This window comes from Clarias gariepinus, chromosome 6 (assembly GCF_024256425.1).
Source record: "Clarias gariepinus isolate MV-2021 ecotype Netherlands chromosome 6, CGAR_prim_01v2, whole genome shotgun sequence".
NCBI lineage: Eukaryota > Metazoa > Chordata > Actinopteri > Siluriformes > Clariidae > Clarias > Clarias gariepinus.
The window spans coordinates 31,719,818-31,736,525 of NC_071105.1; the positions used below are offsets into that span (position 1 = coordinate 31,719,818).

General features: G+C 35.6%; 1 protein-coding gene across 1 annotated transcript in view; it reads right to left on the bottom strand.

The window, feature by feature from the left end:
• Positions 1-2,492: 2,492 nt before the first annotated feature.
• The window catches only part of asic4b (acid-sensing (proton-gated) ion channel family member 4b), a 58,067-nt gene continuing 43,851 nt past the window's right edge, over positions 2,493-16,708 (bottom strand). Inside the window, exons 2-10 of the mRNA XM_053498469.1 lie at positions 14,182-14,326; positions 12,762-12,889; positions 10,833-10,986; positions 10,214-10,267; positions 9,903-10,056; positions 9,121-9,212; positions 8,711-8,790; positions 4,899-5,066; positions 2,493-2,674 (exon numbers count right to left, since the gene is read on the bottom strand). Of these exons, the coding sequence (XP_053354444.1) occupies positions 2,570-2,674; positions 4,899-5,066; positions 8,711-8,790; positions 9,121-9,212; positions 9,903-10,056; positions 10,214-10,267; positions 10,833-10,986; positions 12,762-12,889; positions 14,182-14,326 (1,080 nt within the window). The 3' untranslated portion in view covers positions 2,493-2,569. The remainder of the gene's footprint in view (positions 2,675-4,898; positions 5,067-8,710; positions 8,791-9,120; positions 9,213-9,902; positions 10,057-10,213; positions 10,268-10,832; positions 10,987-12,761; positions 12,890-14,181; positions 14,327-16,708) is intronic.

Here is a 16,708-nt window from a genome sequence, read left to right on the forward strand (position 1 = left end):
GGTTGTTTTCTGTATTTTGTTTAAGTTGTTAAATGAGAGATTTTAAATATATCCAGTGACAAGAATTTGTATCCTAAATCACAAGTTTTAGCGTGTTTTAAGAATGTTTTAAAAAATTTCTTTTCACACTTACACTTTCCTGCTAAATTGAATGTCAGTCTGTACCTTGCCTCTACTTTCAGTGGCAACTATATGAAGTTTTATTGCACACAGTCAAGATTTATGAATGGAAAAAACACTGGGGCTGTGTTTTATGCAGGTAACCATTTTACCATGTCTGAGTCTGAAGAATAGTTGATTTGTTTTTTTTTTTTTTATTTGTGATAAAAAATATAAATACTACATATCATAGAACTGTGACCTGTTGTTGTAGTTTCAATAATAGTCACTAGATGGCATGAAAGGCAAATACATCACTTCACTAAAATAATTCATCTTCCATGCAGCCAGCTGTCTCGCTTGGTGATAAGATATAACCTATACTTATACATGTATTATATATTTTTAGCTCTAAATAAGAAACTATTTTATCATAAGAGAGGATGACAGGTCTTATAAGTCTCATTTGTTCTGCTGACATTCCAAAATAAAACTGTTTCTACATTGCCTATAATCCCAGAATTGATTTCTCTCCCAAATTGATTGATGGATGCTCTTATTAAATGATTATGAAATGCATTTATAAAACTATCATATTAGTTATCCTTTTATGCTGTCCATCAAAAAAAAAAAACTATTTTATTGATGTTTTATGTGCTTTACCATTTTTGTTATACAAATAAAACAAAAAAAGTGATGATCATACCCACTGGCGATGTTTGAGCAAATATCGATTTTACTTTGATTCTAGGTTGAGCTGTTATTAGTATTTGGCTCCTGGAGGCACTATAGGTTATTATATCATTCTAAAAAAAAAAAAACAAGACACATGAAAAAGCAACAAAACGATTTAACTGTGCACTTTGCTAGTGCTTGTCAGCTCTGTTGGCAAAGTTGTCATTTTTAGTATGACTGTTTTCAGTCATATCGGGATGGGTTTCCCAGCAAACATTTATAAGGGGAGGACGTGTACTCTTAAGATCTTCGAGAACATACAGTATATGAATGAATCAAATGATACAAGGTGAGCAATACAGGCACTGAAAAATTGTTTGTTAGAAATTCTTATTAGTGCACTAAGAAATGATCATACTACAGTTACAGTCCAAATGAAACAACGTTACAGCAGTTTAGTTCTTTCTGGTCATCCTTTTAGCAGACTAAAATAAAATAATATGCGAATTGTGTCATATCCTTGAGGTGAACACGTGCAGAGGATATTTTGTGGGGTGAGACAACTAGGGATCATTGGTCTTATATTCTCTAAAATGCAAAAATGTTAAACATCTGTAAATTAATCTTAACCCATAAGAGCCCAGACCCATTTCTCCTAAAAGTTATATTATGGGATATATAGCCCAGACCAAATAGACCACATGGAACCACTTTTTGAAAGAGAATACATGGCATTTTCTGTGTAAGTGTTAAAATCTTTATGTGACGTGTTACAGCAGTATTTTCTGAATTTGTCAGAACTGGTAAAATATGAAATATATGGCGTTATTAAATCACTAGGATTTTTAAATTGGATGAAACTTACTTTCAGTAAAAAAAAAAAAAAAAAAAGAAGCTTTTTAAACTGCCCTCACATGTGCTACTCTGCCACACCACCATATTGGAAATGATGTCATAGGTACGCAAATTCATAGATTGTCAAATGACTGCACCAGGATGGTCGTTAGATGTCACTTAGGGACTTCATGAGTTGATTAAGAGTAAAGCTGAATAAGAAACTTTCCAGAACATTTAAAGGATTTGTGACGCCTCAGTCACTGTGGGTCCTTATGGGCTACAGATGCTTTACAGTGTGTGTGGGAAAAATATATATATTTTAAACTATTTAATTAATTAAAATAAAAATAAACCCCAATAAACAAACAAAAACAAATAAATAAATAGGATCGTATGAAATGCATAGAAAATAAGTCAAAGTAAATGATAAAAATAAATACACAAACGTTTCAGGAATTATTAAAAAATAACGGTATCATTAAATGCAAAAATTAAAAGTGAAAAACACATCTTTTTCATTTTCATCTCTATTTTTAAAAATGTTGTGCTTGTTCTTCTCCAGTGAGAGGATTAATATGAATGTTAAAAAAAACCTCCATAAAAATGCTAAACATCTACTTAAGAACATAATTGACATGCAGTATATAAGAGCATGTGTGAATCAAATTGGCCTTGTTCCACTGATGCTGCTGCAGGACGTTGCCAATACGACCACGTGCTGATATAACGGAGGCGGTTTGAGCCAGTTTGACCCCCCGCCTCGCCACATACCTTGCACTGGCTGAAAAGGAGCATTCATTCTGAGCTCCCTGTGGGTTTGACTCTGGCTGCAGCCTTTACAGGTGATAAACATAAATATCCAATTCCAATGCGTGGTTCCAACCAAGGGCCAAAAGTCAAATGAGAACTTTGTTGTAGATGGTGCCAGAAAACTAAAAAAAAAAAAAAAAATCATCTCCTAGCAAGCAAAGTCCTGCTGTCCAGAGGCTTGTGTGTGATGGTTTGGTAACACTGAAGCTGGATATACACTGTGTGGTTGAGCTCTCATCCCATCACTAGCATCCTGTTGACAAAAAAATGTATAGTAAGGACCTACAGTACTGATGGGGTATAATCGTCATTCTTTTCTTTGGCATGTCATGCATCGTCCCACTGAATAAATGTTTTAATCATTATTGTATGATTAATATGTTTGCATTTAAGGTGATAAAACATTGCAGTTCCTCTATAATCCTACTGGTGGCATGCTCTAAACTGTTCACACAATGGCAACAATACACAGCAATAACTTTGTTTGGAATATAAACAAAATCTATATTCAGTATATTTATTAAATTATTACACTAACAGAATTGCAAATTGCAACACTATTCGAATCAGCACCTAGGTAACATGATAACATCGTATCGTCTAGTCTCTGGTGATCCTCATCCCTATTTTAAAGCGTAAGAGGCCCAAGCTGCTTTTATGACAATTGACTTTTTTGTAGTCATTTCAACTTGGAAAATAATCCCTGTAAATGAAAACTCACCTTTTACTTCATGAAAACGTACGTGAATTGGCCACTTTATTAGGAATACCATGCTCATTCATTTGAGATCCTGAGTTAGGCTGACATGTGACATGAAGGCATCTCCTAATTGCTGCAAATATGCTACCTGCATGTTTATTAAAATGTGTTGATGGCTTGTGCTTTAGGCCATGGTGCATTATTATGCCGGCTTGATCAAGGTAGACATAAATGTGTGCACATGTGATATTCTGCAGTTAAAATGATACTCGTTTTTTTTTTTTAATCTTTGAGCTAAGGTTTGCTTTCCAATCCTCTTTTGAAAAATACCACCTTTTATGCTATGACTGGTTGCAAGAATGCAGTTTTGTGTATGATTGGTTAGATGCTTTGCTGTTTGTTAAATAGCGAGCCATTGAGTGCCCCTTCCTCACCCAGAGACACAGTGGATGAAAGTCCAAATTGAAGAATGAAGCTATTCTAACTGATTTTTCTGATCAGAATTGGATACAAACTTTCCTTTCCAGAAATTTATCACATCATCTAATGTTACCCCAGTGTGGGACAAACATGCACAGAAAGAATGATCAAACAAGAGAGAAACGATGGGATTGAGTGTTTATGGTTTATGGTTATGGCTAATATTTACCTATTAAATGGATAGGTTTAAAGGTTTACGGCACACTTCTCATTCAATGCAGTGACACCCAATAACAACTCCCCTAGCTAATTCCATTCAGTCTTTCCACCATTTGCACCATTTTTGTGGCATGTCAAATAAAGTCCTTAAGAGGTGAAACATCCTGATTAAGTTTTACCTGTGTCTTGCTTCATCCATGTCCTCACCCAGCTTTCTTGTTAAACATGTCTAATAAAATCAAGGGAGACACTGCTTTATCCTTAACTGTTTCTATTGCTTTTCTGCCAAACTGCCCAAGTTCTTATGTGTTCACCCAAGTTTTGTGGGCATAATAGAAACTTGGGTTTGTAATTGTGCCGGGGGGAAGGGGAGTACGTCTTCTGTTCTTGGAGCCCAATCAACTTAAAGTTTTATTCGTTGTTTATTATGGGATGCTCTTCTGCTCAGCAAGGTTTTAATGAGTTATCAATGTTGTTTAAATGATTATATCTTGCCTATTAGCTCAAACCAACTTTTATCAATAAGCAATTTCCACCCACATAACAGCCGCTTTGTGGCCTAGAGGTTTCCTGCGTAATCTCTATAGACTTGTGTTTGTAAATCCCAGGAGATCAGCAGGCTTGGCACCGTTTAGCACCAACGACCGTACCACAGTCAAAATCACTGAGATTGATGTGTACATTGACTGAAGCTCTTTGACTTGTATCTTCTTGATTTTGTGCATGGTGCCACAAAATTGACTGAGTGAATAATTGCATGAACAGGTGTAAGGGTGTTCCTAATAAAGGGGGCAAACTAGTGCACTCTTTTTAATAATAGATTATGAGATTCTGTTTACAAATGTAAGTTAAATTAAGTATCTATCCAGTGATGTAAACCTCAAATCACTTTTAGTAAGTTGCTCTGGATAAGAGCGTCTGCCAAATGCCTAAATGGAAAAGTAAATAATCTGTAGTGGTTTTGAGAAAAGGTAGTTAAATTTTGTCATTTATTTAAAAAAGAAACATGAACGCATAGATATTGTTTAAAAGTTACTTATTTAAGCAAATTAAAGTGTTTTTCCACTGAGAGAGGTAATCTCTGATTTCAGTAAAACAAATAAAATACCTGAGTTTTCCTTTAATTTGTGGTACTTACTCTGGGCTTATATTCTTCTAGTCTAACTGTTGCAATGGTGCTTGGTGTTAGCTGGGCCTTAAGGTTCAGATCACGGAGGTTCTTTGTTCTTGGCACCTGGTTCCTCTGGCTCTGCTGGTTCTGGTACTTTTGTGGCCTCAGTACTCTTTTGATCTTATATTTGATCACCTTTAAGTGGGACAGAAATATGACTTAAGGGAGTAAAGCAGCTAAGAAAAGAGAAAACATACAGTAAATGAGAGAACAGACTTATGCAATCCAGTTTCAACATGTTATTCAATAAAATAGATTATTTATGGCACCTAATATGCAGAAGTGAAAAGTGACGAATTACATTTACCCGCGTTACTGTAATTAAACATTTTTTGTGTACTTCTACTTTTTTAAAGTAGTTTTGTAATTTTGTAATCTGTAATTTAACTTTTACTTAAGTGTGTTTTGGTAGACGTATTGTACTTTGTAATTTGTTTCTGCAAAAAAAATAAATGAATAAAAAATCTTGAAAATAAATAATGCAGCGGGGAAGGAAAAAAAATTGCACCCCGGAAACCACTGCTCTGATTGATTGATGGGCGGGGAGAACAAACGCCTTAAACTCACAAGAACAATGGAGACGGACAAAACAGATGCAGTCAGGTCTGCAGATCCAGCTATGAAGCAAACCATATTTAAGCGACCACTTTGATTTCGAGCTTAGGAAGGAAACAGGTTTATTATGCAAAGGGGTTCTCTTTAATTAAAAACAACTAGTTTGAGATTTATATCCCCTTGTCTTTTTTTTTTTTTTAACTACACTAGAATCCCCCATCCCACCTCTGTTAAAAAAAGTAACATAACTTTTACTCTGAGTAAATTTTCAATAAACTACTTTTTACTTTTACTTGAGTAGATTTTTAGACTGGTAACTTTACTTGTACTTCAGTAAAATTTCACAGTAACCATACTTTTACTTGAGTACAAAATTTTATTACTCTTTCCACCTCTGCTTACATGCAAAAAAGTACCTTTTCGTAATTTTTTAGACTTTTAAAAGCATCTCTAGTGTGCATGAGCAACAAAAACAAGAGGAAAAACTTTTGTGACATCATATAAGAAGAGCCCCTTTCCTGGCTTGTTTCTCAGCTCTGCTCTTCTCTGACAGGCGTGGCTGATCAGTACTTTATTTACATGAACACTGAAGCAGCACATTCGGAAAAGGAGTAAAATAAAGGGAGTTTGGCCTCAGAGTGGCGCAGTGGTAAAGTGCTCGCCCTATCATCCGGGGATCGCTGGTTCGCTGGTGATGCTGTTACCTCTCGCAGCCGGAGGTCTAGAGAGAGCTGATTGGCCAAGCTCTCTCAGAGGGGAGGGGTGAGAGGTACTTTGTGCTGCCACATTAATCCCAGCTCTACAGAGCTTCTAATCCCAATCAGGGGCGTCTGTGAGCTTGCGCATGCGAAAGGAGCGGCTAGCGCTTTCCTCTAAGTGTGTTATTCCGCCCCTTATGGTGCGTGAGCAAGCAGTTCGAAAAGATGCGGCCGTCACGCGGTTCGGAGGAAACACGTAATGGTCTTCGGTCCTCCCGGCTGAATGCTAGTAGTAGCCTTAATGTGGGAGCCCCCTAGTGACGGGGACGAATTGGCCACGACTAAATTAGGGAGAAAATCGGGGAAAAAATCCCCCCCAAAAAAGGGAGTTTGAAGTATGAAAATGCATTATGTGAGGTGTATTTTAACTGGAGCATTAACACACACTTTAGGGGACCTCTAAATCCTGTGTTAATTTTTTAAAGAAATAGTAAAATCTGGGACTTAAGCTCTGAGAATAGAGCTTTTTACACATTTAAAATTTACACAATGTGCCAAACATCAGCAATAAAAGGTAAATAAAATTTAATAAAATACATTTAGTATGGAATATAAATGTTAATGCAAAAGTAAATTATAAACATACCCAGATAGCACAGGTACGTCGCGGAGACGTCTGCTAAAGAGCGTATCATCTGGTAAACATCGTTTTTTTATAGTCGTATTTTGATCGTCTGTAGATCGCCTGTTTGAGCTGTTAAATGATACATCGTCTTTACATCTATACGACATCTATACGATGTATCTTTATCATCCGAAATTTGCTGGTATGTGGACGGGAAATATATATATATATATATATATATAAAATCTGGAAATAGAGTGGAGAAACACCAAAGGAGAATCAACCAGAAGGTGGCGGTAGTGCAACACTTACTGATGCAAGCCGCCGTTAAACTTCAAAAAAGAAGAAAAAGAACAGTTTGTTGAGAAGACAAACCTTTGGCGGGCGTGTGGAAAAGGTAAGCAGGAATAAATTCCCATCTTTTAAAATAGAAACGAAATACTGAACATAAATGTCACCTGCTGTTTAGCGATATTTAGTCACGTTATTTTGGTTTCTTGTATTTTTAATCACACTTAAAATACCGACGGTTATATGCGCGTGCTTAATCTGCGGTTCGGTTCTGGTTTCGGTCTGTTCTCATAAGTTGTGAAGCGAGAGGAACGAAGTATAAATATTGTTTATTTGCTAATTTAAGTATAATGAATTTTAATTAAATATCTCTCTCTCTGTATTTTTTCACAGCAGTTTGTGACTGAAAAGTGTCCCGTCTGCATCTGACTTTAGGAGTTTCCTGACCAACCGTACAGTATCTAACGGTCATATTTAAAAGTCATAACGTACAGTTATAAAGTACAAAACGTTTCTGTTGGTGTTTATTTTTTTTTTCTATGATTAATACTTATTTGTGGTGTTTTATGTTTTGTACATCCTTTTAAATTGAGACCTTATTTGTAAGTTGCTGCTGGTGTAAAACAGGGTTTTTATTAAATATAAAATAAAAATCTCCGTTTTATCCCGTTTGTCTTATGCTTCCTTCCTTCACAGAATTCTGTTGATCATGGTTAATTATAATTAACCGAGGGTATTTAATTAAAATAATGGGAGTGGGGTGTTTTAATAAAACGACGTCTATCCGACATGAATCAGACATTTGGCAGATGTATGAACATCTGATTAATCTGTTTTAATCTGTTTTCACCCAGATGAGGATGGGCTCCCTGTTGAGTCTGGTTCCTCTCAAGGTTTCTTCCTATTGCCATCTCAGGGAGTTTTTCCTTGCCACTGTCGCCGTCGTCCTTGGCTTGCTCATCAGGGACAATCATATCATTTTGATTCATACACATTCATATTTCATACAAACAATTCTTTTGATTGTGTAAAGCTGCTTTGTGACAATGTAAATTGTTAAAAGCGCTATACAAATAAAATTGAATTGAATTGAATTAACATCGTCTAAAGAGCGAATCAGGGTCGTTTAAATTCATTTACGTCTTAAATACGTAGGCTAAACGTCGTTCTAACATCTGACAGACATCTGCCAGATGAAAAAGACGACGTCGCATAGACGTCTCCACGATGTGTGTGTGCTATCTGGGTAATAATTAACTCTAAATAAATAAATATAAAATAAAAATCAGTAGTAACTCATATTTTCTGACTTTTAGTCATTTGTTCATTTATTTTCTTTCCCTTTTCTTTTTTTTTTTGTATGCCTGAAGTTAAAGTGTAATGCCGTTCAACATTCCATGTGGAAAGTTTCGCAAACCAATTTCAACCAGCACAGTACTGAGTGCGAATTCCTATTACAGAATTGTCAGTGTGACTCACAGCACCTCAGAGATTTTTTTTTTTTGTCCTTCAACTCAATTGTCATTTTTTCTAATTATTAACAAAAGATTCAATGCAGCGTCATTACAAAAGAGGGTGCAATAGCGTGTAACAACAATGATAAAGTGTACCTCATAGATGTAATCGAGTATCTCTAATATTGTGAGAACACTCGCGCCGATGAAAAGTCCCATCTGCCCTCCAATGTCCCCTGAATGTCACAGAGACAAAAGGAAAGCTTTGTGTGAAAATGAAAGCACAGGCATATTAGTGGAAACCAAAATCTAACATTTATATCAGTATTGTACTTAAGTGGCTTTTAAATGATGTGAATCTAATTTAGTTTTGCAATTTCGTTTTCCAGCTTTAAAAATGAATCCCTTTATTATATGTTCCTTTCTGTAGTGCCATGTTTAAAAAAGGAATAAATGGTTACAGTTAATACAAAGATAAATTAATTTTCACGGTGAACAAACAAGGTGTGAATGACATCATAAGAACACCTCGAGTGTTGATGTGTGTACAACAAAACAAACCCCACCTAAAAGTCCAGCTATGTCGTATGCTTTTTTCTGCTCAATCGTTTCATAGTTGAGCGCTTCAAAGTAAACGTCCAGGACGAGGAAGTTGTCCCTGCAGTATTAGAGATAAGCAGCAAAACTATGACATCCTTAAAAGAATCATTTAATATTCTACTGCCTAAAAAAAAAATAGGAAGATGTCGCTTATTGTGTTGTTATAAATAAAGGATTGTCAGTGACGAATCCTGGGAGAAAAATAATTACTGGAATGAACATAATCTCAATTTAGAGCAATCTATTTAAAAAGCACTACTTCGTTTAGCCCATGCATGGAGGAGCCAAATTAAATTTTCATTTTCAATATTGCAGTTTTACAAACAATAGTGAAGGAAATCAAGAGAGACGTTCTGATTATCAGAGAAGCTCGGACAGCGATTTTTTTTTTGCCTCCTTGGCAATCTTGTTTTAGCTCTCTATTTGAATACGCAGTTAATTACTTTTCAGGAGAGAGCCCTTTCTATCATGTTAACAAACTAGAAAATGGAATATTTTTTTATGAGTATGTGTGTTTTCTTTCTAGAGTCCCGAAGCCCAGATGTTTTCATGAGATTTGCAAAACCAGTTTATTTCCTACAAGTGAAGATGCTTTCATACGTATATTATACATTTTTATTCCAAACGTCAAATACGTCAAATATATTTTGGTTTGGATTCAGATTTTTGATGTTAGAAATGCAGACTGTCTCGAATTTTAGGTCCTTACAAAAAGACTAATATGAACATGCATGTTTGAGTGTGTCACCTGATATACTCTTCGGTTTTGTGGTACTTGCGTGAGAGGTATCGTGCCGACCCTTTGCTGGGGATTTTAACCATAGAGAGCTCTTTTCCATAGCGTGTGATGTTACAGGGGGTCTCACACACACAGGAATCTCCGGCACTAACCTCCAGCAAAGCTGTAAAAGAGATCTGTCATTTATAACTTTTTATAGCACTTTAATTACCAGTCTAGTACATAATAGCATAGGGAGTGAATTTAAGCTAGTGACATGATGAAGTGTTAAATACATTACTTAAGTGATTAGTAAAAATTTATAATTTTTTTGATCTTACCAAGTGCTCTGTCGACACATTTCACTTTTGCCGGTGGACAGATATCCGCGTTTCCTGCAGAAAGACGTTTGTTGTATTGAAAAGCTTAGAATTAAAGATATAAAGTCTACTAGTTTGCATGAATGTGCTGTTACGTGAATAGAAAGGATGTATGTAGATAAGACTTAATGGTAAATGGAAAGATAAATAGATATGACATGGTCAGTAAATGAATGAATGATTTATACTCTTTTCTTTAAGACATAATCTGATTAATGCCGTCAGGCCAGTCACACTCTTCCAAAAAAAAAAAAAAAAATTATAATGATCAGACAAGAATGATAGAAAAGGCAATGGCAAGGAAAGAGGTCAGGACACCAAAAGCGTGAATGCCAATGAGGTATGTCATTCTTGCATATGACTGGCTCATCTGAGTGGAAAGCTCATTATATAAATGGCCCCGAAATCCCATTTCTGGCAGAGGGTTTGACTGACAAGTGCAAGGATGATTGATGGGTCTACTGATAGCCTGTGCCAGTCAATAAGAATGAGTTTACAGAAGAGACATGCACATTAATAGCAGCTTATCAAGTGGATGAGGGCATATACCGTACGTAGACGCTGATTAACAGACACACACCTGGCATATGTATCATTCGACAGTTGCACTCTCTCTGCACATGGACGCTCTCACAGTGCAGTCTGCAGGCGCTCACGCTGTAGGTGTCGTATCCAGGGATCACTGGCTCTGACGATGCGCGGCAGTTTCCCCATGGCTGCGGCAGGTACGACAGCTAGCAGAGTAATTTTCATTGAGGACATTAGAAGAAAGAAAAAATCCTTTCAGTTTCAGAGTTGTATATTTAACATACTGTATTTTACAGATCCTTTAATGCAAAAGTAAAGTCTAGCAGAATCCATCCCAAACGCAGAGGTGTTAGGGAAGATATCACTGATAAGACTTTGTATTGAACAGGTGACCAGAAATAAACTATACTTTGCATTCGTTTACAGCAATGTCTACTTGTACAGTGCAGTGTCATTCTGTTCATAGACAGGTCTTAAAACTGTAACACGATAACGCTACCTGTATCTCTGTCTGTATTGTAATATTTGTATCTTTATCTGATTTCACATTGATATTCACATTCCCAAATGTAACACTTTCCCCAAATTAAATATGAACCATAACATGCAGCCCTGAAAGATACTGGTTCACAAAAGTTTATAACTGGTTCATAATTGTGTGGATTGGAATGTTTTTTTTTTTTTTTTTTTTTTTTTTGCACTTACACTTTCCTGCACTTATTATTGTTGTTTGCAATATTTTCTAATTAATTCTGTTTTATTTACAGGCTGTTACTAAGGATAAATAAATGAACCTTATTAGAGCATTGCACAAGCTATCATAGTCTTTTAAAAATATATTTTTTAATTGAATTAGCTTTTTCGTTATACTGGAAACTTTGCACCTAAAAGGGAAAGGTTCCCCTTTAAATTTTTTGTTGCCTTCCTAGTCCTTTGTTGGAAATCTAAAAAAAGAAAAACTATGAGGGCCATTTAAGTTAAACCAGGATTGTGCAGAATATCAGAACACAGTGATGAGAGTAAAAGCTAACGCACTCATGCCAGCGTTTCACTAGTGCCTGAATACCATCAAGTTAGAAAGTTTGCCAGAGCCAAGATCAGACTACCTGCTTTTCACTGGCCTCCCAGGAACTCTTTCAAGGACTGTATGGGGGATATGATACATAATAACTCCCAGCTGAGTTCCTGTAATTGTGTGGTGGGCAGAATGAGGTCATGCATTGTCCTGCAAAATCAGGATGATGGCGATCAAACCAGGCTTTTTTTTTTTTTTTTTTTTTAACGTTATGCACATCTCCACATGAATGATGTTTCAAAAACACTGGCCATAGTTTTACCTACAGATGAAATTGTTTAGAATTCTTTTTGCAGGTGGTGAGTCTGTTTGCTTCCGCTGTATTGATGTGCGTTTCTATTCGGGGGTGAAATAATACACCTGTGTTTCATCACAGGTGACAATGAGATAAAAAAAAAAAATCCTGACATTCAATGTCAAAATGTCCCTTTAACTCACGGCAGATAACAGTAGCAATTGTTTGTGCCAGTTTAAGTCAAAGAACTTGAACACTCCTAACAGATCATCTGTTTATTTTAAATATACCTGGTTACATGCCTAATTTACAGGACGTAGCACATATGTTTAAAAGTTTGGTAAAATCACTTCTTACTTTGCCTACTTATATATTACTGGAGTCAGGAGGGGATGGTTGCATAGCAGTAAAGGTCCTGTGCTAGTAATTAAGACTGAGACTCAAGCAATGTCTTTAACTATAAACTGCCCCTGGGGTGGTGAGCAATAGCTTCTTTGTACTGAACATAACTTTCTCTGTGTTGAAAAAATCCCTTGGATATTATAGAATAAAGAAAAAAAAAAGGGAATAAATAAACGCTTCACAAGCATTTTCCTTAGAGCTATAACCGTGTACCCTTGTTCCATTGTTTATCAGAAGCATATTTTACAATGCTCTGGACTGGAACATACCCTCTGTTCCTGGCAGGACACAAAGGTTTGGAATCCTGGTGAGACTCCAAAGCCCAGCTCGTGGATGTAGGGAGGCTCATCCTGGCTATGAATCTGAACACGGATCCCAGCCTCCAGAGTGGTTTCGTCTGTGGAGAAAGAGACAGAATGCCACTGACTGTTTTATATCCAACTATTCACCACATTTCCATTGAATACATCATGAATTGTATTCAGGTAAAGATGTTGCAGTCTCATTTTTCTCTCCCCTGCTGATAATCATGCATGCTGTAATTCATTATGGGAATCTTTAGACTGCAGCGATTTTATGAGCACGCAATCTACGAGACACTGACACTGAAAAATACATTTCAAAATAAACAAAAGTCACTTTTTTATTTTATGATTTAAATCTAGTCTCATAACTTTATGTAAAGCACCTAGAGATTATATTGGATATAAATGATGTTTTATATCAACACACATAAATAAAAGTATATGAACTAACTTTTAAAAGGCAGAAGAAAACTACAGATTTATTAGACTGAACACATATTGTCAAAGCAGTGTCTTTATGTGGGGCCATTCAGGTATTTCATTGTGTGAAGCAGGTTGCAGGAGTTATTTTATTTGTCTGTTGTGACTAGAATACATTTTTTTCCTTTGGTCTGCTGGTGAAGCAAGGGACACCAAACACTTCCGCAAACTGCCTCTAGACACACTGGGTTCATGCACAGAGAGGAAAAAAATGTTCTAAACAGTTGCGTATAGTTTCCATCTGATTCCAATGTTCATTAATATAAGCACAGGAAATGTACACTAAAGTGTAAGGTTGTGGAAAATATGTGGAAGTTTTGTCTACCATTATTTAAATGAAAAAAAAAAAGTAATAATAATAAAAAATTATATATATACAGTATATATAATTTTAATGTTGTATAACAACAATTTTCATGTTGTATTTTTATAATTTTTATGTTGTATGTTCATAAAAATACATTTTATGAACATACAACATGAAAATTATTGTTATTACTATTATTACTATTATTATTATTATTATTATTGTTGTTACATTTCCTTCATGGGAAATCCAACAACATCTAAGTGAACTGCCAGTTTTTTCTATTGTTTAATAGACTCAAATTTACTTTAATTTACGAGAAATATGATGGTTGGCTTTAGTCCTCACTCTAAACAGTGTAAATAACAATGTTGTTTTTTATTAACTAGTCATTTGCATTCACACTGTGGTACAGTACAAATGCATCCGTATAGAGTCCCTGGTATTTATAAAGGAACTGTTTGTGATCTGTATTAAACATATGGTGTAATGACTTTATTATATATTATTTTTCCCTTTACCGTTAATTTTAATGGTCTGTATGTTGATAATGTTGACAGCTAAATGAACTCTAACAGTAGGTTTGCACAGACTCACTGGTCTCCCTCCAGATGGGGAGGTATTCGTCTTGTTGTATATCCAGCATCAGCTCCAGGCCATTCCCCATGCCCCCCTGCCGTGTCCGCTTTGGTGAGGTCTTGTTACCGTTGAAGGTGTAGCATTTCCCATAGCGCGTGTATACCTGCAGTTGTGAAACACATTATGGCATGTCAACATTCTGAATTCTCTCTGTGTTCATGTTTCATGTGCATGTTAGAAACAACACCAAATAATCATACAGCATACATGATGAGTTTATCCACGATTGTTCATTGGCAGTGCACTTAATTTTTAGATAAAATCAAATCTGGATGTCATCCGAGTAGGAGAAACAATGATTTGTTAATGTAATCCTTCATTTATACGAGCCAGCGATGATTACGCAACATTCATCTGTTTCATTTAATGAATCACACAGCACACCATGGTCCTAATCTTTTGTAATGGTGGATTTGTAGCTACATGTCAAGTCACAGTTAAGAGCAGATGGGAAAAGGTAAAACACAAGATGTGTGGTCTTTCTTTCTCTCTATCTCTCTCTGAAAGGACTTTCACACAGTTTTTTGCTATAAAGTGAAACCTGTTTTTTCAAGCACACACATTGCATACCAGTCATCAAAGCAAGTCATTTGGTTGTAAATATTACAAATAGCCTATATTTAAAAACCGTTACAACTTCACAGTTGCCATACTTGCAGTAGTACATTCTTCTTCCTTTGCTCAGACAGCGACAATTACAGACAATTACACTCATTCTGCTGTCTTTCCCTTTTAAAGTAACTTCTGGTGGCTTTGTCAGCATGGTGTGATTGATTTGGTCTTTAAAATGCCATTAGAAGTGCTTTGTTTTAGCCAAAAGCCAAAGATCAGCAGTGCCTGATTGGCAATTAATGCATATTGTTTTCATGTAATTTTTGAAAAACAAAAACATGAAAGATAATTGCCAACATTTATGAATATTGATTCATTGATAAATTTTCTTTGAATCTGTAGTTCTAGATTTATCTTGTTGTCTAAAACACATAAACAAATGTGTTTTAAAAGAAAAATATTAAAATTACCAGAATATCCTTAACAATAGAGTATTTATATAAACCTGTAAGGATTGTAGTAAAAGATCAGCTTTAATAAAAAAAAATGGTTTTAAAAAAACATGTATGACCATGATGATTAGAGAGCATTTAAGGACTTGGTCAAGTTGCATCATAAAATCATAATAAAGCAAGGTTATATGGCATCAAAATGAAGTCAGCTGAATACTGGAATGTACTGTACTGAATGACCCGGTTCTTACATCAGTGCAAAGTTTTCCAGATGGCATGGCAATATTCCAAGACTATGATTGTGAAATAGTGGTTCTGGTTCCATAAGGAATCATTTTCACACATAATTGACCCCCTACATTGCCTTCCATAATCAAAGATAAATAGGGTCAAACCAAATATTAGATTGTGTGACTTTTTTTTTTTGCCAGGCACTGTATAATAGATTAAATACTGTATAATGGATTTTCAATTAAGATGCTTAAAAAATTGTAATCTGTATCCATGGCACAGAAATCCATTCTGTTGCAACAGAACTTTCACTCTTTTTTTTCTACTTCATTATGATCTTCTGCAGAGTAGAAAACCACAAAAGAAAAAGAGAGTCAAGAACAAGTCCCTTCTAAATCTGATATGCTTTTCCCAACATGAGTCAGACTTGTACCTCAGCAGAAGTTATGATAAGCCAGATCGAAGCAGATGGGATTAAACCTATACCTTCTCCACCGGGGAGGCCAAGAGAACCTCTATACAACGCAAAGCATGCTAAACACAGACCCCTCCTTCCTCCGTCTCTCCATCCATCACTCCAGCTTTTAATTTATTAAAACATTTAGGGCTATTTTTTTTTTTTTTTTGTATTTTCTGCTTCAGGTGACCCATAAAAGGTGATACATAACATAATGATTGTCCCTAACCAGTGATTATAAGGTCACTAAAAGGGTCACAGGATCAGATTTAATGTTAAACTGACACAAGGTGAAGGCATATTATCATATTACTCATTCACATGAATAAACAAATATAATAACATCTCTGCCCAAATGCCTAAATGTATACTTAACTTTGCATATATGACATGAATGTCATCATCTAGAAATGCTAAAAGTGCCTTCAGCGGTAGAGTCATAAAATGAGCAAAAATCCTGCATGAAATAAATAATATTCAAAATTTTCACTCAATTAATAGAGAAAAAATATGTAACTTTGTTTGATCTCATTAAAACATTTTTAAATCTTTACTCACACAAAATGTTCAATGAGACAGATGGTTGTTGATATGCACAAGCTAGCTAATTAATATAAATATAAAATACTGTACAATCCTAAAAATGCATGAAAACTATTGACTTTGCAAATGACATCACAATGCCTTGTCTGTCCATCTTGGACCCACCCAAGTCTGGTTGGCAAAAGGGACGTTACTTATCAGATGCCAGGGCCAAAACCCACATACATAACCATTCCCGGTATCAAGAAAA